The sequence below is a fragment of the Schistocerca serialis genome, chromosome 5 (assembly GCF_023864345.2).
Source record: "Schistocerca serialis cubense isolate TAMUIC-IGC-003099 chromosome 5, iqSchSeri2.2, whole genome shotgun sequence".
NCBI classification, from domain to species: Eukaryota; Metazoa; Arthropoda; class Insecta; order Orthoptera; family Acrididae; genus Schistocerca; species Schistocerca serialis.
Window position 1 is genome coordinate 751010996 of NC_064642.1, and position 26158 is coordinate 751037153.

Genomic DNA, 26158 nt, shown 5'->3' on the forward strand with positions numbered 1-26158 from the left:
GCCGTCATTTAATGACGCGATCGTTCCGTATAACGACTGATTTCTTAAAAATAACTTCAAGCCGCCAAGCTTTTTCCACGATACGCTGCGTTTGATTGACGGCTTCCTTCCTGTCTTCAGAGGTGACTCTCGTAACAGCTTCGTTGCTGGCTGCCTCGCCTGCAGACAGCGCAACTTTTTAAATTCATCACTTAATTCCACGTTTCGACGGTGAAGCCAATCAGTTTCTTCTCTTGCCGTGCCATGTTTGGCGTCTCGTTCGACAGAATGGTCTGGAGAGTTATCAGTAACAATCATTCGGGTGCAGGCACGAAACGCGCAAACCATTTCTCTCGACTTACCTTGCCAAGAGAGCTATGTGGAGATTTTCCACTGAATATGTTTGGCAACCTTGCCTCTGAGATTGTCCAGTATCACACAACAGAAACAAAAGATAAACTGTTTACCCCGCAACTGTAAGAAATTAAAGCAAAATGTTAGTGGGCAATTGACGATGTCGCAAGACAGCGAGCTGCCAGCACGCGACAAGTGTCGCAGTGCTGGCGGTGAAGGTACAGGCGTCTGCAAGGAACGGTGGACGGGGAAGGGGAGGGCAACAACGGGCGTCCTCGAATCCGGAATGCACAGTTCTTATTCGTTACAGAATTCTCAGACACGTCTAGGAGTGATTTCCCGTGGCCTTGCTAAAACTCTCGTTTGGCCAGTTGTAGCGTTTCGTGGCTTACGGCATGAGGCGTCTCCAGCCAGACCAGCTCATTTATAAGAAAAACAGCCAATTTTTAGTCTTGCCGCCCCCTCCCACCCCTGTTAACGGCGAGAGGCTGCTGCGGATACAAGGCGGTCCTCGTGGGGTTCGCTCAGTGCTTGTTATGCCTTCCGCCCGCCCTCGTCCCACTATATCCTCCACAGCTGTCAGTGCTAAAGAAATCCCGACCAGACCACAATGTAGTTATCCGACTCAACGAAACTGCTGTAGTCTTGGTCACTCACTCACTCACACTCACTGGTCATACCGGACTCGAGAGTCCATTACCGCAACAAAGTATTTTCGCCATGTGTCCCTGTCTTGGGCTATTTCCTTCCATTCACCTTCAATACCGAGGCTCCTCAAATCAGTGTTCACATTGTCCTCCCATCTACGCCTCGGTCTCCCCACAGGACGTTTTCCCTCTAAGTGCCCTACCAGTACCCTGCGCGCTGCCCTGCCCTCATCCATTCGAGCTACGTGACCCGCCCATCGCAACTTTTTTTTTTTGGTCATCAGTCTACTGACTGGTTTGATGCGGCCCGCCACGAATTCCTTTCCTGTGCTAACCTCTTCATCTCAGAGAAGCACACTTGCAACCTACGTCCTCAATTATTTGCATGACGTATTCCAATCTCTGTCTTCCTCTACAGTTTTTGCCCTCTACTGCTCCCTCTAGTACCATGGAAGTCATTCCCTCATGTCTTACCAGATGTCCTATCATCCTGTCCCTTCTCTTTATCAGTATTTTCCACATATTCCTTTCCTCTCCGATTCTGCGTAGAACCTCCTCATTCCTTACCTTATCAGTCCACCTAATTTTCAACATTCGTCTATAGCACCACATCTCAAATGCTTCGATTCTCTTCTGTTCCGGTTTTCCTACAGTCCATGTTTCACTACCATACAATGCTGTACTCCAGACGTACATCCTCAGAAATTTCTTCCTCGAATTAAGGCCGGTATTTGATGTTAGTAGACTTCTCTTGGCGAGAAATATCTTTTTTCCATAGCGAGCCTGCTTTTGATGTCCTCCTTGCTCCGTCCGTCATTGGTTATCTTACTGCCTAGGTAGCAGAATTCCTTAACTTCATTGACTTAGTGACCATCAATCCTGATGTTAAGTTTCTCGCTGTTCTCATTTCTACTACTTCTCATTCCCTTCGTCTTTCTCCGATTTATTCTCAAACCATACTGTGTACTCATTAGACTGTTCATTCCGTTGAGCAGATCATTTAATTCTTCTTCACTTTCACTCAGGATAGCAATGTCATCAGCGAATCGTATCATTGATGTCCTTTCACCTTGTATTTTAATTCCACTCCTGAACCTTTCTTTTATTTCCACCATTGCTTCCTCGATGTACAGATTGAACAGTAGGGGCGAAAGGCTACAGCCTTGTCTTACACTCTTCTTAATACGAGCACTTCGTTCTTGATCGTCCACTCTTATTATTCCCTCTTGGTCGTTGTACATATTGTATACTACCCGTCTTTCCCAATAGCTTACCCCTACTTTTTTCAGAATCTCGAACAGCTTGCACCATTTTATGTTGTCGAACGCTTTTTCCAGGTCGACAAATCCTATGAAAGTGTCTTGATTTTTCTTTAGCCTTGCTTCCATTATTAGCCGTAACGTCAGAATTGCTTCTCTCGTCCCTTTACTTTTCCTAAAGCCAAACTGATCGTCACCTAGCATTCTCAATTTTCTTTTCCATTCTTCTGTATATTATTCTTGTAAGCAGCTTCGATGCATGAGCTGTTAAGCTGATTGTGCGATAACTCTCGCACTTGTCAGCTCTTGCCGTCTTTGGAATTGTGTGGATGATGTTTTTCCGAAAGTCAGATGGTATATCGCCAGACTCATATATTCTACACACCAACGTGAATAGTCGTTTTGTTGCCAATGATTTTAGAAATTCTGATGGAATGTTATCTATCCCTTCTGCCTTATTTGACCGTAAGTCCTCCAAAGCTCTTTTAAATTCCGATTCTAATACTGGATACCCTATCTCTTCTAAATCGACTCCTGTTTCTTCTTCTATCACATCAGACAAATCTTCACCCTCATAGAGGCTTTCAATGTATTCTTTCCACCTATCTGCTCTCTCCTCTGCATTTAGCAGTGGAATTCCCGTTGCACTCTTAATGTTACCACCGTTGCTTTTAATGTCACCAAAGGTTGTTTTGACTTTCCTGTATGCTGAGTCTGTCCTTCCGACAATCATATCGTTTTCGATGTCTTCACATTTTTCCTGCAGCCATTTCGTCTTAGCTTCCCTGCACTTCCTATTTATTTCATTCTCAGCGACTTGTATTTCTGTATTCCTGATTTTCCCGGAACATGTTTGTACTTCCTCCTTTCATCAATCAACTGGAGTATTTCTTCTGTTATTCATGGTTTCTTCGCAGCTACCTTCTTTGTACCTATGTTTTCCTTCCCAACTTCTGTGTAGGCCCTTTTTAGAGATGTCTGCCTACTGCGCTATTCCTTATTGCTGTATCTACAGCGTTAGAGAACTTCAAACGTATCTCGTCATTCCTTAGTATTTCCGTATCCCACTTCTTTGCGTATTGATTCTTCCTGACTAATGTCTTGAACTTCAGCCTACTCTTCATCACTACTATATTGTGATCTGAGTCTATATCTGCTCCTGGGCACGCCTTACAATCCAGTATCTGATTTCGGAATCTCTGTCTGACCAGGATGTAATCTAATTGAAATCTTCCCGTATCTCCCGGCCTTTTCCAAGTATACCTCCTCCTCTTGTGATTCTTGAACAGGGCATTCGCTATTACTAGCTGAAACTTGTTACAGAACTCAATTAGTCTTCCTCCTCTTTCATTCCTTGTCCCAAGCCCATATTCTCCTGTAACCTTTTCTTCTACTCCTTCCCCTACAGCTGCATTCCAGTCGCCCATGACTATTAGATTTTCGTCCCCCTTTACATACTGCGTTACCCTTTCAATATCCTCATACACTTTCTCTATCTGTTCATCTTCAGCTTGCGACGCGGCATGTATACCTGAACTATCGTTGCCGGTGTTGGTCTACTGTCGATTCTGATTAGAACAACCCGGTCACTGAACTGTTCACAGTAACACACCCTCTGCCCTACCTTCCTATTCATAACGAATCCTACACCTGTTATACCATTTTCTGCTGCTGTTGATATTACCCTAAACTCATCTGACCAGAAATCCTTGTCTTCCTTCCACTTCACTTCACTGACCACTACTATACCTAGATTGAGCCTTTGCATTTCCCTTTTCAGATTTTCTGGTTTCCCTACCACGTTCAAGCTTCTGAGATTCCAGGCCCCGTCTCGTAGAACGTTATCCTTTCGTTGATTATTCAATCTTTTTCTCATGGTAACCTCCCCCTTGGCAGTCCCCTCCCGGAGATCCGAATGGGGGACTATTCCGGAATCTTTTGCCAATGGAGAGATCATCATGACACTTCTTAAATTACAGGCCACATGTCCTGTGGATACACGTTACGTGTCTTTAATCCAGTGGTTTCCATTGCCTTCTGCATCCTCATGTCGTTGATCATTGCTGATTCTTCCGCCTTTAGGGGCAATTTCCCACCCGCAGGACAAGAGAGTGCCCTGAACTTCTATCCGCTCCTCCGCCCTCTTTGACAAGGCCGTTGGCAGAATGAGACTGACTTCTTATGCCGTAAGTCTTCGGCCGCCAATGCTGATTATTTATCAAAATTTACGCAGTGGCGGGGATCGAACCCGGGACCGAAAACGTTTTGAATATGAATCAAAGACGCTACCCCTAGACCACGGGTACCTACGTGATTTAATAATACTGATTATGTCAGGGCATGAATAGAGTTCGTGAACCTCTTCGTTATGCAGTTTTCGCCACTCTCCGCTAATGTCATCCCTTTTTGCTCCGAAAATTTTCCTCAAAATTTTGTTTTCACATACTGGAAACGGCTTTTCATTTTGCAATGTGAGAGACCAAGTCTCACACCCATACAGCATAACTGGTAGAATAATAGTTTTGTATATTCTAATCTTTAAATTCCTAGACAATATCCGTGATGAACGTAATCTATTCAGTGAGAAGTAGCACGCATTTTCCGCCCGTAATCTCTTCTTCAGTTCGGATTCAATCTCATTTCTCGAACTGATGTCCACGCCTAGATACTTAAATGTGTTCACTTTTTCAAACTGCATGTCTCCAACTCTTAACATTTCCTGATCTACTGCTGTTGGCATTCTAGTAGTAATCAGGTATTTTCTTTTTTCTTCACTTATCCTTAGACCTACATCTTCACTAGCCTTGATTAACGCATTCGCATTTGCTGTTACAGATTCTTTCCTATCGATAATGTTTAGATCATCTGCATACGGTACCCTAATGTCTTAATATTTCCATTTAACTCCACACCCTCTGAATTATCTGCTGCCATTCGTACACTATATTCTAGGACTAAATTAAAAAGTAGCGGAGACAGGTCATCTCCCTGCTTATGTCCGTTCTTTATTACAAATTCTTCTGACTCCAATTTCCCCACGCGTACTCTACCTTTTGTGTTTTTCAAACTCGCTTCTATAAGTCTAACGTACTTCTGTGGTATTCCAAGTTCCAAAAGAGTTCTGTACAATTTTGATTGCAATACTGAATCATAAGCTTTTGTAAAATCTATGAAAAGATGATGAACTGGTTTATTGTATTCCCATTTCTTTTCGAAAATTTGACGCAGGGGGGATATTTGGTCTGTAGTTGATCTGTTCCTCCGAAAGCCAGCTTGGTAATCGCCCACAATTTCATCTGCATATGGTTTAAGCCTGCTTAGCAGAATAATCGAGAAAATTTTGGAACATACTGGTAATAGTGATATCCCTCTATAATTACTACAGTCCATTTTGTCGCCCTTCTTAAAAATTGGGATCAGAATCGACTCCTGCCACTCTTCAGGTATCATCCATGAGTTCCATACTTTATTTATCACTTTGTGAACTACTTCCACCAATTTCTGTCCCCCATTTTTAACTAATTCTGCAGTTACGCAATCTGATCCTGGTGCTTTATGGTTTTTCAATTTGTTAATTGCAACTCTTACTTCCTTTAACGTTGGCTCAGGTATCTGGGGTTCTGCTGGATGTATTTCGTATGCCTGCTCATTTCCTGCTTCCTGGTGAACATTTAATAGATGCTCAAAATACGCCCTCCATTTACTGTAGTCTTGGTCAGATAGCAAAATTCTTAAGTACCTTGAGATGTAGTTAGATGGCGTCAATTGGATTTGCATCTTTTATGAAACACATAACTGTAAAATTTGAAATAATTGTATATTCACCAGTCTAGAATGTTCGGCGATTCCCAAACACTAGTGAGTTCTGGAAAGGCGTTTAAATACGTGCCTTTTGGGGAGAGCGGTGTAGGTCTTTACCATTCTGTTCTCATCTAGAGGAGCAAGACCTGCTGAAGTGAGACGTGCACTTTGCAACTGTTTTTTTCCCCATCCATCAGTCTTCTGACTGGTTTGATGCAGCCCGCCGCGAATTCCTCTTCTGTGTCAACATCTTCATCTCAGAGTTGCACTTGCAACCTGCGTCTCCAATTATTTGCTGGATGTATTCCAATCTCTGTCTTCCTCTACAGTTTTTGCTCTCTACAGCTGCCTCTAGTTCTACAGAAGTCACTGCCTGATGTCTTAACAAATGTACAATCATTCTTCTCCTTGTCAGTGATTCCCACATATTCCTTTCCTCTCCGTTTCTGCCCAGAATATCCTCATTCCTCACCTTATTAGTCCTCATTTCAACATTCGTCTATAGGAGCACGTCTCAAATGCTTCGATTCTCTGCTGTTCCGGTTTTCCCACAGTCCATGTTTCACTACCATACAATGCTGTGATGCAAACATACATTCTCAGAAATTTATTTCTCAAATTAAGGCCTATGTTTGATACTAGTAGACTTCTCTTGGCCAGGAATGCTCTTTTTGCCAGTGCTAGTCTGCTTTTGATGTCCTCCTTGCTCCGTCCGTCATTGGTTATTTTCCTGCCTAGGTAACAAATGATTCAAATGTCTCTGAGCACTATGAGACTTAACGGCTGATGTCATCAGTCCCCTATAACTTAGAACTACTTCAACCTAACTAACCTAAGGGCATGACATACATCCATGCCCGAGGCAGGATTCGAATCTGCTACCCTCGCGGTGGCGCGGTTCCAGACTGAAGCGGCAGAGTTTAAAAAATGTAGGGGAAGTTAGAGGTTGGATTGTGTCTTTTTTGATGACCAAACTGTCATTTGATCATGTCACGAACCTTAAGCAAACAGTAGACCCGATGCCGCTCTGTTCCGAAGTGGATCTGGCGCCCTGTTTCCCAGGGTTTGCAGCGCGGCCTGTCCGGCTGGCAGGAAGTGCTGCCGGGCGTGACCTGTCCCTCCTTCCCCCCCCCCCCCCCCTCCCCCCTCCCCTCGCCCCACAAAACATCCGGTGTGACGTTACAGACTCGCGGAACTCGTTCATCTCTCCGACGCCGGTCCCCTACCCCTGCGTGTCAGCCGCCGGGAACTTGCTGCAGAAAGCTTGTTATTACTTCTGTTGCAGTCGCTTCTTCCAGCGGACGGCTCCCACCGGCTCTCTACGTCGCCGGCAGAACATTTGTTTAAAGTTGATGACAGGGCGAGTAACTTGCCTCGTCAGAAACAAAAGACGGCGAAAACGCCGCTGGAAGAACCACTGAGCTCAGACACGACACGGAGGCGCTCTGGCCTAGCTAGCGTCTCACCGCTGACGTCATGCAACACGCCAGTAAAGAAAACGAACACACACTGGGTATATTGCCTAAGGGAGCACGGCGGCCGTATCGTAATTTGTTTTTATCACACACCTTGCCTGAAAAAAAAAAAAAAAAAAAGAAAGGGGGAACCAGCGAGAAGGCACGGTCGGATGTCAGTGTAAAGCCGTCGGCACACGGACCGTGCTGTCGAACGTCAACGTTGAGCGTGCTGAGTTCAACGTGCTGCTGAACGCTCAGAAATCCGATATGTGGGCCCCAACGTGGTATACGTGATACAACGCACTCCAGCGGCAGTTGCGGGATGTTTCTAGTTCGTATATCACACTGTTTGCTAAATGGGCGCACGTAAAATTCCCACGTTAGCTCTATTAAAACGCACATTTCCTCCACTGTCCACATGCTAGTCACGTTGTTCTATATGTAATAGACAGAAATAAAAACTTCAATATCCATGTACATGTTTTAAGACGAAAAGGAAAGTGCCATGTCCAATCAATAAGCACACAGGCTTATAAACGTTCCATTACAAACAACGCGATCCAAATTTGCAATAGTTCTCCACATAAGATAAACATTATTTCATCATCCCCACATTATATTAAAACCTCAAGGTCATCGTTACTTGGTCACTGTTCCTACCTGGCAGCAGAATCTTTGCAACATGTGAATTACGAAACGTAAAAGAAAAAGCAGCAAAATAGCTTTATACAAGTAGCGCAAGCTGTCCTGTAGATTAAGCCAATCGAACAAGCTCACTGCTCAAAAAAGAAAAAAAAAAGCGAACTTATATTTAAATAACATCAAATATTATAGTATATACTTACATTAAACTAATAGTAAAGCATCAGAACCTATTAAAAACGCGAATGTTAGGAAAAAAAATTGGTGGTGGTGATGGGGGGGGGGGGGGGGGGGGAGACGCGAACGTCCAACACCTTGTTCAACTTGAATCAGTCACGCTACTCACTACACTGCACCGACAACCCGTATGGGGTAGCAAATAGTAACGTGTTGCTACTTGCTAAACGATTTAATCGTAGCTATTTTACTAATTGAAATTTAACTATAACAAATTGTACCAAGAACAATGCGTTTTTGGTGGATCCTCAGTGTATTGTTGCCTTCAAATGGCACAGTCTCATTATACGCAAGTTACAATATTCTTTTGCCATGAATATGATGTTTCTCATAATTTTACTGCAACGAATCACACAGTTAACAGCGTGTTTTCGAATGAGACTCAGTTTCTCTGGTGCCCAGAAACGGCATATATACGTTTAAGCTTGAAATGAATGCCAATATGGCGCCTCACAACTCCGTGCTGAAGGGAGATGGCGTGCATGTGACGTAGGTGGCGTTGTCGCACCTGACTGGTTAACGCTCGGACGCACGCTCAGAATATTTGACATGCTAAATATTTCTCTGCACGTTGGGAAAGACTCCCGAACGTGCTATTCCACGCTATGACGTCAGAAACTCGGCACGCACAACGCTCAACGTTTGGATGCACGGTCCGTGTGCCGACGGCTTAACTTCGTACACGTATACGAGGGAGTATCCGAAAAAAACGGAATTATTTTTTAAAAGTCACTTATTTTCAAATTCTTTACAAAAGAACCTTAGACCCTTCTAAATACACTCCATTACAACTAAACATTTGTCTCACTGGTGCTTTCACTGTTCGAAATATTTTTTGTAGTCGCCTTTAGAAATGACTGACGGCTTGTCCCTAGTTTTTTTCTTGAGTTCTTCAATGGTGTAAAATCGATGCACTTTCAGGCCCATTTACATGCGTGGAAATAAGATAAAGTCGCACACAGCCAAGTCAGACGAGTAACGTGCGTAGGCAACGGAACCATGCCATTTTTAGCCGAAAGCTGTGTAATAGAGATGGCTGTTTGAGCAGGTGCGGTTGTTGTGGTGGAAGGACCAGTCTCCTGTCTGCCAGAAAGTGGGTGTTTTCTTGATTGAACTGAGCTCCAAGATAACCCACTAATCTCTGACAGATGGTCAATTGCCTGTCGACGGTCTGTGAGCACAAGCTCTCTAATGTTTTCAATATTTGCGTCGATTCGGGCAGCTGATGGACGTCCAGAACGAGGTTTGTCATCAATCGACATGTCGCCATTTTTAAATAGAGCAAACCACTCGTACAATTGAGTTCTTCCCATAGCGTCATCTTGGTAAACGGTTTTCAACATTAACACAGTTCCAGAGTATTTTTACCTAGTAGAAAACAAAATTTCACAGTATCATAAAAAACGAAACAAGAAAAAAACAGCGCTAGCAAAAATAATCACTGCAGATGAACAGAACAGCCCAGGTCGACAACACAGGCGGCACTGAACTGGCAATGAGTTGCGCTGTACACGCCTAGCGGCAGAAATGCCTACTATACAAGCTCCGCCCACGGCAATGTTACTCCTTTTTTTTTACGTTGCATTTCACCATCCGTGCGTACGTAAATAATGACTTGGAATACTCTGTGACAGCCAGAACAGGTAAGAGCGTGCATTAACACTGTTAGTGTTTAGTGCTGGTACCAGGCCTGCTAGGGTACATGAGGGGCATAAACAGTCAGATGTCGCGTGATCACTGTGAAGCGCACTGAGATGCCATGTGAGACAGCGTTACCACCACCTGACCGCGGCTGGAAGCAGAGCATCATTGTGGGTCTCCATTTGGCTAGCTTATCCAACTGTGCAATACCCAGATTTTTGGGGATTCGCGTGTGACAGGGGCCGGATGAAGGACTGCATAGCAACACGAGCGCAGGCGACGTCATCAGTCTTACCATTCTGTTCGACCACATCTACATCTACATACATACTCCGCAATCCACCATACGGTGCGTGCCGGAGGGTACCTCGTACCACAACTAGCATCTTCTCTCCCTGTTCCACTTCCAACCAGAACGAGGGAAAAATGACTGCCTATATGCCTCTGTACGAGCCCTAGTCTCTCTTATCTTTGTGCCGGCCGGTGTGGCTGTGCAGTTCTAGGCGCTTCAGTCTGGAACCGCGTAACCGCTACGGTCGCAGGTTCGAATCCTGCCTGGGGCTTGGATGTGTGTGATGTCCTTAGGTTAGTTAGGTTTAAGTAGTTCTAAGTTCTAGGGGACTGATGACCTCAGATGTTGAATCCCATAGTGCTCAGAGCCATTTGAACCATTTGAATCTTATCTTTGCGGTCTTTCTGCGAAATGTAAGTTGGCGGCAGTAAAATCGTACTGCAGTCAGCCTCAAATGCTGGTTCTCTAAATTTACTCAGTAGTGATTCACGAAAAGAACGCCTCCTTTCCTCTAGAGGCTCCCACCCGAGTTCCTGAAGCATTTCCGTAACACTCGCGTGATGAACAAACCTACCAGTAACAAATCTAGCAGCCCGCCTCTGAATTGCTTCTATGTCCTCCTTCAATCCGACCTGATAGGGATCCCAAACGATCGAGAAGCACTCAAGAATAGGTCGCACCAGCGTTCTATAAGCGGTCTCCCTCACAGATGAACCACATGTTCCCAAAATTCTACCAATGAACCGAAGACGACCATCCCCCTTCCCCACAACTGCCGTTACATGCTTGTCCCAATTCATATCGCTCTGCAATGTTACGCCCAAATATTTAATCGACGTGACTGTGTCAAGTGCTTCACTACTAATGGAATATTCAAGCATTACGGGTTTCTTTTTCCTATTCATCTGCATTTATTTACATTTATCTATATTTGGAGTTAGCTGCCATTCATTACACCAGTCACAAATCCTGTCCAAGTCATCTTGTATCCTCCTACAGTCACTCAACGACGACACCTTCCCGTACACCACAGCATCATCAGCAAACAGCCGCATATTGCCATCCACCCTATCCAAAAGGTCATTTTAGCAGATAGAAAACAACAGCGGATCTACCACACTTCCCTCACCTCCGATAAACACTCACCATCGAGGACAACGTACTGGGTTCTATTACTTAAGAAGTCTTCGAGCCACTCACATACTTGGGAACCAATCCCATATGCTCGTACCTCAGTTAGGAGTCTGCAGTGGGGCACCGAGTCAAACGCTTTACGGAAGTCAAGGAATATGGCATCCATCTGATACCCTTCATCCATGGTTCGCAAGATATCATGCGAAAAAAGGGCGAGTTGCGTTTCGCAGGAGCGATGCTTTCTAAAGCCGTCTGACCTCGACAGTGCAGGATCGCCGAATTATGCACGAAACACATCGTAGCCTCCTCAGATTTGCGTCTGCCATCCGAGAACAACTAATCGACTCCCGGCAACATTCAATGTCAGCCCGCGTCACTGGTCGGAGACTAGAAGGAGCGGGACTAGGGCGTTACCGTCCTGTGCGTAGGCTGCCATTAACACCACAACACAGACGGCTGAGTCTGCAGCGGTGCAGTCACCGGGAAGCATGGACTGCTGGCGAGTGGCGGCGCACTGCGTGTTCAGCTATGAGTGCTGGTTCTGCATTGCCCCGGATGACCGCCGTCGGCGAGTATGGCGGAGACCTATGGAGAGGTCTCATTCTTCCAGTACTTTGGAGAAGCACTGCTGCCTTTTCCCTGTCGTCATGGTGTGGGGAATCATCGTGTATGACTTCAGATACACCTAGTAGTTACTGGAGGAACTCTGAGGGCACAACGTCACATCACGGACATATGCAACCTCTTAAGCAACCTCTTATGTGACAGTACCGGGGTGTAATTTTTCCACTGGACAATGGTCGTATACACATGAAAAACTGGTAGAAGTCGACCTCGCGGAAGATCTGTTTGGACTCTGGAGAAATGTAGGAGCACAATTGTCAATATTGACCCTACAGTTTCTCTTAGAACACAGGTTAAGAATAGGGAAACCTACGTTTATAGCTTTCATTGACTTACAGAAAGTTTTCGATTATTTTGAATAGGATACATTCTTTCAGGTTCTGAAGGTAGTGGGGCTAAAATACAGGGAGCGAAAGGTTATTTGTAACTTGTACAGAAACTAGATGGCAGTTATAAGAATCGACAGGCATGAAAGGAAAGCACTTTTTCAGAAGGGAGTGAGGTAGCTTGAAGCCTGTCCCCAGTTTATACAATTTGCAGATTGAGAAGAACTAAAGAAAACTAAAGAAAAATTTGGAGACGGGATTATAATTCATGGAGACGAAACAAAAACTTTGAGCTTAGTCCATGAGACTGTATTTTTGTCAGAGACTCCGAAGAGAAGTTGAACGGAATGGGCAGTGTCTTGAAAGGGGCATACAAGATGAACATCAACAAAAGCACAACAAGGTTAATGGAAGAATGTAGTCGAATTACATCAGGTGATGCTGAAGGACTTTGATTAGGTAGTGAGAAATTAAAATTGGTAGATAACTTTTGCAATTTGAGCAGCAAAATAACTGATGATGGCCGAAGTAGAGGTGATGTAAAATTCATGCTAGCTATAGCAAAAAAATAATTTCTGAAAAAGAGAGTTTGTTAACATCTAATAAAAATTTAATTGACTGTATGTATTTCTAAAGTTATTCGTATAGAGTGTAGCCTTGTACGAAAATGAAATTTGAACGATACGTAGTTCAGACAAGAAGAGAATAGAAGCTTTTTCAAATGTCGTGCTATAAAAGAACGTTGACGATTAGAGGGGAAGATACTAAAACTAATTGGAGAAAAAGGAATTTATGGCACAACTTGACGCAAAGAAGGCACCAATTGTCAGGATAAATTTGGTACGTCAGACTGCAGCAGTTAACGATGCCTAATAACTACAGAAAAATCGAGACACGTTCATAGGATTTTCGACCTGATAAACGGTTCAACAATGTAAAATCGTGCAAGATGTTCGAAATTCTGAGAAAAATAGGGGTAAGTCATAGGGAGAGACAGGTAATATACTACAAGAGACAAGAGAGAATAATAGTGGTGGAAGACCAAGAACGATGTGCTCGGATTAAGAAAGGTGTAAGCCAGGGTTCTGGTCTTTCGCCCCTACTGTTCAATCTATACATCGAAGAAGCAACGATGGAAAGAAAAGAAAGGTTCAACAGTGGAATTAATATTAAATGTGAAAGGTATCAATGACAAGATTCGCTGATGGCATTGCTGTCCTCAGTCAAAGTGAAGAAGAATTACAGGAACTGTTGAATGAAACGAACAGTCGAATGAAAACAGGATATGGATTGAGAGTAAATCGACGGAAGACGAAAGTAATGAGAAGTAGCGGAAATGAGAACACTGAAAACCTTAGCATCAGGACTGATGGCCTCGAAGTAGAAAAAGTTAAGGAATTATGCTACCTAGGCAGCAAAATGACCCATGGCGAATGGAGCAACGACGACATCCAAAGCAGACTAACACTGGCAAAAATGGCCTTCCTGGCCAAGAGAATTCTCCTGGTGTCAAACATAGAACTTAATTTGAAGGAAAAATTTCTGAGAATATACGTCTGGAGTAACGTATGGTAGTGAAACATGGAGTCTGGGAAAACCGGAACAGAAGAGAATCGAAGCATTTGGGACGTGGCACTACAGACGAATGTTGAAAATTAGGTGGACTCATAAGGTGAGGAACAGGGAGATTCTTTGCAGAATTGGAGAGGAAAGGAATATATGGAAAACACTGACAAGAAGAAGGGACAGGATGATATGACGTCAGCTAAGGCATCAGGAATAACTTGCACAGGAGCTGTAGAGGGTAGAAACTTTACAGGAAGACGGAGATTGAAATACATCCACCAAATAATTGAGATAGGTAGCAAGTGCTACTCTGATACGAAGAGGTTGGCACAAGAGAGGAATTCGCGGTAAAAAACTGATGAATATATATATATATATATATATATATATATATATATATATATATATATATATATATATATACTGGCTATTAAAATTGCTACAGCAAGAAGAAATACAGATGATAAATGGGTATTCATTGGACAAATATATTATACTAGACATATTATTACATTTTCACGTAATTTGGGTGCATTGATCTGGATGTGTGTGATCTCCTTAGGTTAGTTAGGTTTCAGTAGTTCTAAGTTCTAGGGGACTGATGACCACAGAAGTTAAGTCCCATAGTGCTCAGAGCCATTTGAACCATTTGGTGCATTGATCCCGATTAACCACCTGAGCCGTGTATCGACTCGTGCTACACCTTGTGTTTAAGTTGCATTGGTTTTCCTTTTCTTCCCCTGACATGTGTGTTTGATATGTTGTCTGTCATTAAGTGGCTGCCTGGTTGTCTTTTCCCTTTGCTATCGATATCTGCGTTCTTGCTTCCGGGAAACTGCTATGGAGGAAGTGAGATCTTTGGCCGGTGGTAACTTCGTGTGGTGGCGCGGAAGTAAAGGGGTGCGCTCAGAGAGTCTGGTGGACACGGTAGGGCAGTGGCTCGCCATCGCGGACCAGGCGTGGTCGGTTGTACCGAGTCGCCACGTGATATATGTCGGTTGTGTGTAACGAGCGATTCGAGTTGGCGGAAGAGCTCCCCGCGGGTTGGTTGTATACAGAATCGCCCCACGAGTAGTTGCTGTTCATTTCAACATGGTGGGACGTTAACAAGCTTCTTTAAGTCCTCCTGATATCTTTGTGTGGTCCAAAAGCTGATTGGTTTGTTCTGTTTCAGCGTCCTAGTAATTATGGAACCGCGAAAGTGCCCTGGAATAAACTTGTTGAAGAGGGAACATTTGTTGTATGAATTGGCCATCTGCCAACAGCCCACGGAAGGAAGTGTGTCGGAACTGGCAGCGCATTTACGGTCTGCACTTTCGTCTCCGGTGGTCATCACGCCGGAAGTGATTGGTGAGTGTAAGGCGGCAGCAAAATGCTTGGGTGAGGCGGTTGATCGTCTCAGAGATACTATATCCTTCTTAGAGGATGCGCAGCCTAGTGGTAGGCAATTAGATGGGGTGCGGGCGCAGTTAGCTCACCTCGGTAATCGGGTACGTGACTTAGGGTCAGTTAAATTAAATGGCTCAGATAAGCAGTTGTGGATGGGGCTGCAGGAGAGAACAAGTGCATTGAAACTTGATTTTGCTTGTTTGGAACTAAAAAAGGGACTCCCTGAGGGTAGAGAGGAATTAGAGTTCCGCGATGGGATGAGTCGTGAGGGTGGATGTGACTCTGTGAGTGCCGGACAGGCGGCGTATTCCAAGTTACTTAATCCGATAATGCATTTGTTTAAGGATATCAGAGAGTTACGTATAGATCATCTTGAACAAGTAGAAGATTTCTTGTGGTTGTTGGTTCGGCTCGAACAGCATACACAAGCATTTAGAGTTTCTCATCAGCTGATCTTGGGGCTCTTGTATCTGTTAGCGGGAGATGAGTTAAGGCAATTCATCTCGCAAGCAATGGAAGAATGTTTGTCTTTAACTCAGTTACGGCAGTGGGTTAGTGGTAAAAAATTAACCAGAGGACTCCGGCAACAGCTGGAGTGTAATTATATGCCGCGTATGCAACGGAAGGACGAGGGGTTGTGACAGTATGTTGATAGAGTTAGGTTAGTGTCAGCGGCGTTGTTAGTAGGGCTTCCGGAGGAAGAGCTCGTTTCGATAGTTTTAAGAGGCATGCGAGTCGTGGATAAATCTGATTTCGTCTTGAGGCAGCGTCCTGTCAATTGGCAGGAGTTGGATGAGGCAGTGGGTAGTATCTCAGCATTGTCTCTTGAGAACCGGCTGCCCGATGAGGGAAGGAAGCAGTTTTCTCAAACTGATCTACAGGTTAAGGAGAGACGGGGATTTTCCAGCGATATGAATAAGCAGGAGGATCGACAATGTTTCAGATGTGGAAGCGTAGGGCCTTTGGTTAGGGAATGTAGTGCTCCTCGAACACCGAGAGCTAACAGATGACGCCAGATTCTTGGTAAAAGAGGAACTCAGAGTTATCGAACCAGGTGTGCCCGAGGGATTGCTGCCCCGATCTCCTCGTTGCCATATATTTGCTGTAGTGTGCGAGGTGAACCTGTCTGTGGGACGTGGGATTCCAGAAGTTCTATTTCCTTGTTGAATTTAGATTGGTACTTGGAGTTTGCACATATTACTCACTTTAAATCGATTCCATCCATGGTTCAGAGATGTCGTTTGGATGATGGGCAGCTGTTACCTCTGCAAGGATGGGTTCATGGGGGTTTGTCCGTGGGAGAATTTTCTTGGCCCATATGTTTTGCCTTGGTGAAAGGATTGTCGGCTAACTTGATTCTTGGGTGTGACTTTATTAATAAAACTCGTTTGGTTTTGGATTGTGAGGGGCATACCTTTTTCTTTAAGTTTAAGCCTGAACTGAAGTTTGGTTTTTGTGAATGTAAGCAGCAGGTGCAATGTGCAGGTCCTAAGGCCTTGGCGGTCGAAGCAGGCAAGTTTGATCTGGAGCATCTCTCGGTGGAGCAGGCTTCTCGTATTGATAGGTTGTTAGCTGATTTTCCCCAGCTTCTCTGTGATCGACTAGGAGTTACCAAGGTTCTTCAGTGTAAGATTCGCCCTAGTGATCCGATTCCTGTTAGTCAGTCTCCTTATCGTTTGTCACCACCTAAGGTCAAGGTTTTGAGGTCTAAAATATCTAAAATGCTCGAAGAGGGAGTCATTAGACCCTCGACTTCGTCCTACGCGTCTCCCGTGTTCCTCGTGCCCAAGGAGCAAGGGCGGGACTTCAGAGTTGTTGTTGATTATCGTCGCCTGAATAACAAGGTGGTGTTGGAGTCGGTTCCTCTTTCCGACCTTCATAATTCGTTCACTTGGTTTGCGGGCGCAAATTGGTTCACGGTCCTTGATGATAATCAGGCGAGCTAGCAAATTCTTCTAACGGAGGACTGTAAGCATGTTACCGCCTTTTGCACAGATTGGAATCTGTTCGAATTTAATAGGGTTCCCTTTGGTCTCGCTACCGGGGCAGCTGTATTGACGCGATTGTTGGACAATGTCTTAGGTGATTTGAAGTTGGTTTGTGTGTATAACTACTTAGACAACTTGGTCATCTATAGTAAGTCATTTGAAGAACATCTTGAGCATATCCGGCAGGTATTCATTAGGCTGCGTATGCCGGTTTGACAGTCAGACCTGAAAAGGTCACCTTCGCTCGTCCACAGGTCTCGTTTTTGGGACACCTGGTATCGGGCCGAAGTACACGTATTGGCCAGGACCGTACAAAGGCCTTATGAACACTACTGCCCCCTAGAGATAAAAGACGAATTGCCAAATTTATTGGCATTGCTAATTATTTTAGGCGCTTTGTCCCCCGCTTCACTCAACTGGCGGCACTCCTTAATGAACTTCGTCGGAAGGGAGTTAAGTTTGAATGGGGAACCGCACAGCAGGCGGCCTTCGACCAGATCAAAGAAGCGATTGCCAATCCTCCGGTATTGGGCGTTCCTGATTTTAGTAAGAGGTTTATTGTGCAAACTGACGCTTCTAACTCGGGGTTTCTGCGGTTCTTCTCCAAGAAGGGGATGGGAAGAGGCAGCCGCTAGCATATGCGTCGCGCCGGTTAACGAATGCTAAACTCAAGTATTCAGTGTATGAGCGCGAGGTGTTGGCGGTCCTCTTTGCTTTAGAAAAGTATCGATTCTATTTGGAGCATCAACCCTTTGATCTTGAAACTGATAATCGGGCCCTGAGTTGGGTTTTGGCTCGCCCACGTAAAGCAGGGAGAATCGTGAGGTGGGTTTTGCGAATTTCCGCCTTTCAATTTACTGTTAAACATATCAGGGGAACTGACAATGTCGTGACCGATGTGCTAAGTCGGGTGTTTGATAGTTCACCCAGCGTTGATCACAATCAGGAGAGCGGGGAAGAGGATTTTAGTTGTATGGTGTTGGGAGAGATTCCCCAGCTTTTCGTCGATCTACGTACGCAACAGGAACAGGACCCTAACCTCGGTGACATTAGGAGAAGGCCGAAAGCGGGCGAGGAGGTAGGCCCCTATGTTGTGAACAAAGGGGTTTTGTGTAAAAAAGGGGGAGACGGTCGCAAATTTTGAATTTGTTTACCAGCAACCTTAGCACGACCAGTGTTTCAGTATTTTCATCAATCTGTTCTCGGGGACATTTAGGCACCTATAAGACATTACAGAAAGTGAAGGAATTTCTCACTTGGCCTCGTATGAAGCGAGATATAAGACAGATGGTAGCACAGTGTCGGGAATGCTGTATTGCTAAGCCTAGTAGTGCATTGGGGCAAGGGTTGCTCAGTTCGGAGTGTGAGGCTTACTCTATGGACAAATTGTAAGTAGATTATGTGGGTCTGTTACCTCAGACTAAGCAGGGTAATCAATATATTCTGGTGGTGATCCATGCCTTTTCTAGGTTTACTTAGCTTATACCGAGTCGAAATGTAAATGCTGTCACTACCATTGCTCATTTACTCAACACCTTCAGTGTATTCGGACCGCCTAAACAACTGGTTAGCGATAACACTCACGCTTTTCGTTCGGCTCAGCTTAGAACGTTTACCTTCAAGAACGGGATAACGCATATTACCACAACTCACTATTATCCTCAGGGATCATTTGCGGAAAGGGTGAACCGCAATTTGAAATCCGCTCTTATCATTTACCATCAGGATTCTCCTAGGATGTGGGATTCAAATCTCCGGTGGATTAGTTTAGCCTTTAACAGCGCGTGTCATAAATCCATCAAGGCAACCCCTGATTCTCTGATGTTTACTTTTCCTGTTAATTCTCCCCTTACTAATTTGTGGAAGATTCAAGACCTAATTCCGGCAGTTATTACTCCCCAGCTTATTAAAGAAAACTGGGGTAAGGCCAGGTATAATATTCTCGCTGCTCATAACAGACAAGCCGTTCGTTATAACCGGGGTCGGCGTCAGTTTCAGGGCAAGCCTGGAGATCAAGTTTATATTCGTAATTACCCGGGGGGAGGCGCACCAGTCTACAGGCTGGGAAAATTGGCTCCTCGTTTTATTTGGCCGTGTACCATTGAGAGACGATTGGGTCCAGTGAATCTCTTAGTTCGGGACAATCAAGCGGGAAAACAGTATCGAGTTCATCTGAGTCAGGTTAAGTTGAGGTGAACATTTCTCTTGTAGGGTTTGGGAAGCTTTGCTTCCAGCTTAAGAGGGGGAGGTTGAGCCATGTATCGACTCGTGCTACACCTTGTGTTTAAATTGCATTGGTTTTCCTTTTCTACCCCTGACATGTTTGTTTGATATGTTGTCTGTCATTAAGTGGCTGCTTGGTTGTCTGTTCCCTCTGCTATCGACATCTGCGTTCTTGCTTCCGGGAAACTGCTATGGAGGAAGTAAGATCTTTGACCGGTGGTAACCTCGTGTGGTGGCGTGGAAGTAAGGGGGTGCACTCAGAGTCTGGTGGACACGGTAGGGCAGTGGCTCGCCAGCGAGGACCAGGCGTGGTCGGTTGTACAGAGTCGCCACGTGATATATGTCGGTTGTGTGTAACGAGCGGGTCGAGTTGACGGAAGAGCTCCCCACGGGTTGGTTGTATACAGAATCGCCCCACGAGTAGTTGCTGTTCATTTCACCTTGGTGGGACGTTAACAACCTTCTTTAAATCCTCCGTTTCAACGCTGGAGTTTAAAAGTAGACATCTAACAGGAAGGAGCGGTCATTACCCATCAACGTTGCAGAGAAGACGCGAACTCCGGTGACAGAGCGTGTTGTCGCGTGACCGTGGCGTTTTGGGTACGCTGGCGATGCGTGCGCGGTCGGATGTGTGGATCCACACATCGTGTACAGCCTGTTCGAGCATAATTGCAAGTTAAGATAGTGGAACGTTTAATCGTTAAGTAATAAGTTTGCGTAACCAGTGTCTCTTCTGCCTTGTGGCCTCCGGCGATCAGGTTTCCTGTCCCCGGCACCGGTGTAATTGAAGACAGTGATCTTTCCTCCTCCTCTCGTTACTGCCCGAGGGGAGGTGTAGTTTTGGCAGTTTAATTGTTTCGCTATTCTGTCGTGTGTTATGAGTAAATTCATGTTTCTTGTTGGTTGATCATGCGGTCGCTCATTCAGGATTGTGTGGTGTAATGTTTCCTTGCACGAGGGTAGCTCTAATTCTGTCAGCAAATTAAGCCATCTTATTACAAGTTTTAGCTGGCTAAAAGTCGGTGCAATGACCAGCCTGAGAGTGGCAATTGTGTTTACGGGCGTATTTAAATTGGTCAGTATTCTGCCTAGCCTGAGCATCCCTGAGTGGGTGATTTGTGGCCGCCTTACACGGGTCCGTCGTATCTGTTATGTTCTAATCATATTCCAGGACACTTTTGTTTAAAAACATTTTTAAATTCCTCCATTCCTTTATTGCCATTAATCGTGTGTTTGCTAAGGCCTTTGATTTTTTTTTAATGGCGGTGTTGATAGCTTCACTACCTCACGGTACTTTATTAACAAAGTTCTGTATTTACTTTAGTAGCCAGTTTACTAATGTTCTTTAAATTTTTTAAAACTGTTGTATTGCTATAAATTACTTGATTGCCGTTAGCGGCGTGTTTTGAAAGGCTGTTGTTACCGTACTGTTAGCTTCTGTGTTTTAAAAAAAAAAAAATTTTTAAACTGTTGTATTGCTATAAATGTCTTTATTGCCGTTGGCGACGTGTTTAAAAGGCTGTTTATTACCGTACTGCTAGTTTCTGTAAGAAATGCCGCTTCAACACGATACCACAGTTCATCAAGAGTGTTGACTGGCGTATTGTGACGAGCCAGTTGCTCGGCCACCATTGACCAGACGTTTTCAGTTGGTGAGAGATATGGAGAATGTGCTGGCCAGGACAGCAGTCGAACATTTTCTGTATCCAGAAAGGCCCGTACAGGGCCTGCAACATGCGATGGTTCATTATCCTGCTGAAATGTAGGATTTCGCAGGGATCGAATGAAGTGTAGAGGCACGGGTCGTAACACATCTGAAATGTAACGTCCACTGTACAAAGTGCCGTCAATGCGAACAAGAGGTGACCGAGACTTGTAACCAATTGCAACCCATACCATCACGCCGGGTGATACGCCAGTATGGCGATGACGAATACACGCTTCCAATGTGCGTTCACCACGATGTCGCCAAACACGGATGCGACCATCATGATGCCGTAAACAGAACCTGAATTCATCCGAAAAATGACGTTTTGCCAATATTGCACGCAGGTTCGTCGTTGAGTATACCTTCGCAGGCGCTCCTGTCTGTGATGCAGCGTCAAGGGTAACCGCAACCATGGTCTCCGAGCTGATAGTTCATGCTACTGCAGACGTCGTCGAACTGTTCGTGCGGAAGGTTGTTGTCTTGCAAACGTCCCCGTCTGTTGACTCAGGGATCGGGACGTGGCTGCGCGATCAGTTACAGCCATGCGGATAAGATTCCTGTCATCTCGACTGCTAGTGATACGAGGCCGTTGGGACCCAGCACGGCGTTCCGTATTACCCTCCTGAGCCCACCGATTCCATATTCCGGTAACAGTCATTGGATCTCGACCAACGCGAGCAGCAATGTCGCGACACGATAAACCGCAATCGCGATAGGCTACAATCTGACCTTTATCAAAGTCGGAAACGTGATGGCACGCATTTCTCCTCCTTACACGAGGCATCACAACAACGTTTCAGCAGGCAACGCCGGTCAACTGCTGTTTGTGTATGAGAAATCAGTTGAAACTTTCATCATGTGAGCACGTTGTAGGTGTCGCCACCGGCGCCAACCTTGTGTGAATGCTCTGAAAAGCTAATCATTTGCATATCACAGCATCTTCTTCCTTTCGGTTAAATTTCGCGTCTGTAGCACGTCATCTTCGTGGTGTAACAATTTTAATGCCAGTAGTGTATATAAAGGGTGCGGCAAATGAAAATGGGCCAGACGAGTGAATACATTTTGAAACCATTTGTAGTTGCATTGATGTAGAAGGAAAAGACCTACAGCTACTTCCAATGGCATGGACCAACTGCCCATATGGCCGGCCCAACATTGAGGGATATTTACACAATCTTCACAACTGACAGAATTATTAGCAGAAGGCAGTCTGGTCGCGACCCTAGATGGCCACCCAGGTCACGTGATCTGTCAGTGTGCGATTACTTTGTGCTGGGAGCCCTCAAGTCCCAGGTGTATCGCAACAACTCTGACAGTCTTCACGTACTGAAGCAGAACATTCGGATGAGACTGCAGCAATTCCAACAGTCCAGTTTCTATCCGCGTTCAGCAACTTGTTGACCAGGCCCCAAAAGAGCCAAGAGATGAATGGTGATCACTTTCAACATGTGCTCTAGTCAGGCTAGTGTATTTCCTTTCCTCTGCTGTGTCTGTTTGTACCCTGGAACTCTGTTCTCCGGGGCTTGTTTACATGCCCCACCCTGTAGCATTCTTATGAAATTTAGTTTGATCTGTGAAAGAAGGTGGACGATGAGGCTGCTGAGACTTGGGGAAAAAATGGTGACTAGAATATATTTCTATAAGTAAAATTTCGTGTTATTCGCTATTAAAGAAAAATATACAGCAGTTTTTGTATGCATAATGCATGATACTGCAATTGACTTAGGCATCCCTCGTGTTGCGTGCTATTTAAATATCGTGTATACTTACGTCGTGGAAAAAACTGTTGTGCCGCGACCATCATCCTGACATTTCCTGGAAAACCGCTCTTGCTAATTTGAACTAAAACAGTTTGAAACGACTTAAGGGAAGTGGGGACGTAGCGACCCACCTGCACTTGTATGGTGGTGCTCTCGAAGGCGTTGTAGAGCATGGGCAGCACCTCGCTGCGGATGTCGTCCCGCGGCGTCTTCTCCAGGATGACGTGCAGGTTCTCCAGCAGAGTCACCGTCGCCTGGATCGACTTCGGGATCGAGAAGACACTCCTGCAAAGAATTGAAACTTTCTGTGACTGCCGCATCGAGCGCAGAGTAGAAACAGTGGACGCACAGGATAAGAACAAGTGTCGACTAGAAAGGAAATAGTGGTACACGCTTGAAAACATCACAACGCTATTACCTGATTACAAATAAACTGCTAATCAAGTCTACGGGAAGTGTGAATCAATACATACATGCTGATGTGCAAAATTTTCAACGTAATCACTGTGTCTTTCAAGATACACTTTGGTTAATTCAAGAAATTCTTGCATTGTGTTTGAGAAGTTTTCAGCAGATATGGCTGTTAAGTCGTTAGATGGGCCTGTGTCTGGTTCTCTTACCAGGATGCTTTAGTTCCGAGGAAAGAAAGATGTCAGCAATTGCCAAATGAAATGCTATAAAGATTAACGTTAACAAACCATCTGTTGGGGACGAGCTGTCTGAGGATGATGCCGGAGCAACCACAGAACACCACCCGAGTGACACCCCTCACCAGACTGCCACGAACGTGTGCTGTGCTGTGCTGTGCTGGGCGATAAATACATGATTACGAGTGCACTGTGAAGCGTCTTAACGGCAGTATACGATGTGATCAAAAGTTAAACAAGAGTATGCTTGTCCTAAAAAATGTAAATTATGTCCTCTGCAGTGTATAGTTCCCCTAACCCCATCCTCTGAATTTTCTCAAATGGTTCAAATGGCTCTGAGCACTATGCGACTTAACTTCTGAGGTCATCAGTCGCCTAGAACTTAGAACTAATTAAACCTAACTAACCTAAGGACATCACACACATCCATGCCCGAGGCAGGATTCGAACCTGCGACCGTAGCGGTCACGCGGTTCCAGACTGAAGCGCCTTTAACCGCACGGCCACACCGGCCGGCGAATTTTCTCAATTTCTATCACCTATCTCCAATTTATAAACAATTTCCATCAAAAATTTTCGTTTTATAAACAATCTCCATCAACAATTTCCACTAATATTACGTCCTCTGAATTGAAAACTGAATTTCACATTGAAAATACGATTTTACCTTACAAATTAAGCATTCCCACCAAAATTTGGAATTCCTGCCAATAGGGCAGGTGAGGGAGGAAGATGGAGAGGGGCTGAGCAGGTAAGAGGAGGGGGAGCGAGTGGGCACCAACGAGATGGCTGGGAAGAACCTGTGACATCTTCCAGGGGTGGGAGTGTGGGTAGGGTGCGGTGGAATGGGGATAATTAATTGGTCAATTAATTAATTTTCATATCAACTTGATAGCAAAAGCGCGCCAGGAAACCCATCATCACACTACTCACTGCACCACATCCCGCTATTGGAAGTGTGCTACAGTATAATCAAAACCCAAACTGAGACTCAGTGTGCTACATTTTTAAGATGCTGGTCTTTGCTAACATAGCATGTATGAGACATTTTGGCGTAAGTGTGCCACGCACCTGAAGATTCTATTGGGCATTTATTCAACTGAAGTGTCATGGGTCTATCTTTTTTAACCTAACATGTCTCGCTTTTCTTGCGAAGGAATGTAGCTGCACCATTGCTCCAATATGTGGGACATTCGTCATGATGTTACAGATGTTCACTAAAATTGTCGCCAACCACATAGAATAAATATTGGATCTAATTAACCAAGGCATCAGGGTGTGGACATGGCAGAATCGGCCATTGCGATTGGTAAAATAACAATGGTACAATAGACCAAGTGAGTATGAAATGTGACTTTTCCTGAGATCCATAGTTTTAGAGAAAACCCAGTATTCAGCTGGAACAAAATACACTAGAGTGCAAAACGTAAGGACAGAAGTAACTTTTGCATGACATGTCACTGCTAAGTAACAGGTCTCGATGAATTTTGGACCATACATAGAAAGAACTGCCACAAAATAGACAATAACATCACTGACGTCAACGAGATTGACGATGGTCCTGCGGTGTGGCGGGTTATAAATGTTTGCTCTTCGTCGTACTCTTCACTGCAAAATTTCCACCTACCTCAGTACGGTGGCAGATCACCAGCCCATACCTCTGCATACGTATGTACTGCACTGACGACGTAAAAGCAGCGTTGAAGAAAACGCCGTCAATACGTACGTTGCAAAGTCCGCGTAAACTCTGGTAGCAAGCTATCCTGTAAATTCTTATAATACTTCTTGGGTGGAAAAGTTGCTTCGTTCTCTCAGTAAAATGTCAAAATGCTGAAACGAGTCTTTTATTCTATTTCAATTTAAAAAAAGTACCTACCATCAGCCCACATGTAATTAGCAAACAACATCATTGTCCTAAGTTCACAGTTCATGCAACCCAGTACACACGCAAGGCAGCCAGAAATGTACTTAAATCCAACACGAACAATTAAGCGATTTCACAGTCAATACTCTGCTATTATATCTGAGTTTAACATTCAGTCCTTTTCAGTGGATTTCTATTAAAGAAATTGCTCGCCAAATATTCCATATACGGATACGAAACATACCACGTCGAATTTTACGAAGGCCGAAAGTTCACACGCGTTTATCTTTCCAACAAAACAATTCTAGAACTTCCAAACTTCACAAAACTGTCCGTGAATGCAACTGCTTCTACGGCAACATATTCTGGTAACTTCTTCATTTTATACATTATGAAGACTCAAACGTTCAACACGACCTGCACGCCCCATAGCTGACTAGCGACTGCTTCATGCTGCTGCTTCAACAGCCTACAACTACCTGGCAGTGCGCGGGAACTGCTTAACTCTGATTGGTTGATCAAAATGACCAGCCAATCAGAACAATCGTTCGAGATTATTCTCGTGCCAAAATTGTCCTACGTGTATTACTATTCGCAGTTGCAATCACATCATTTTAATA

The 26158-nt window shown here is 44.6% G+C and overlaps 1 protein-coding gene across 1 annotated transcript in view; it reads right to left on the reverse strand.

Annotated features, from left to right (window-relative positions):
- Positions 1 to 26158, reverse strand: part of LOC126481576 (SCY1-like protein 2) — a 691940-nt gene that overhangs the window by 209698 nt on the left and 456084 nt on the right. Inside the window, exon 7 of the mRNA XM_050105436.1 lies at positions 23159 to 23312. Coding sequence (XP_049961393.1) covers positions 23159 to 23312 — 154 coding nt within the window. The remainder of the gene's footprint in view (positions 1 to 23158; positions 23313 to 26158) is intronic.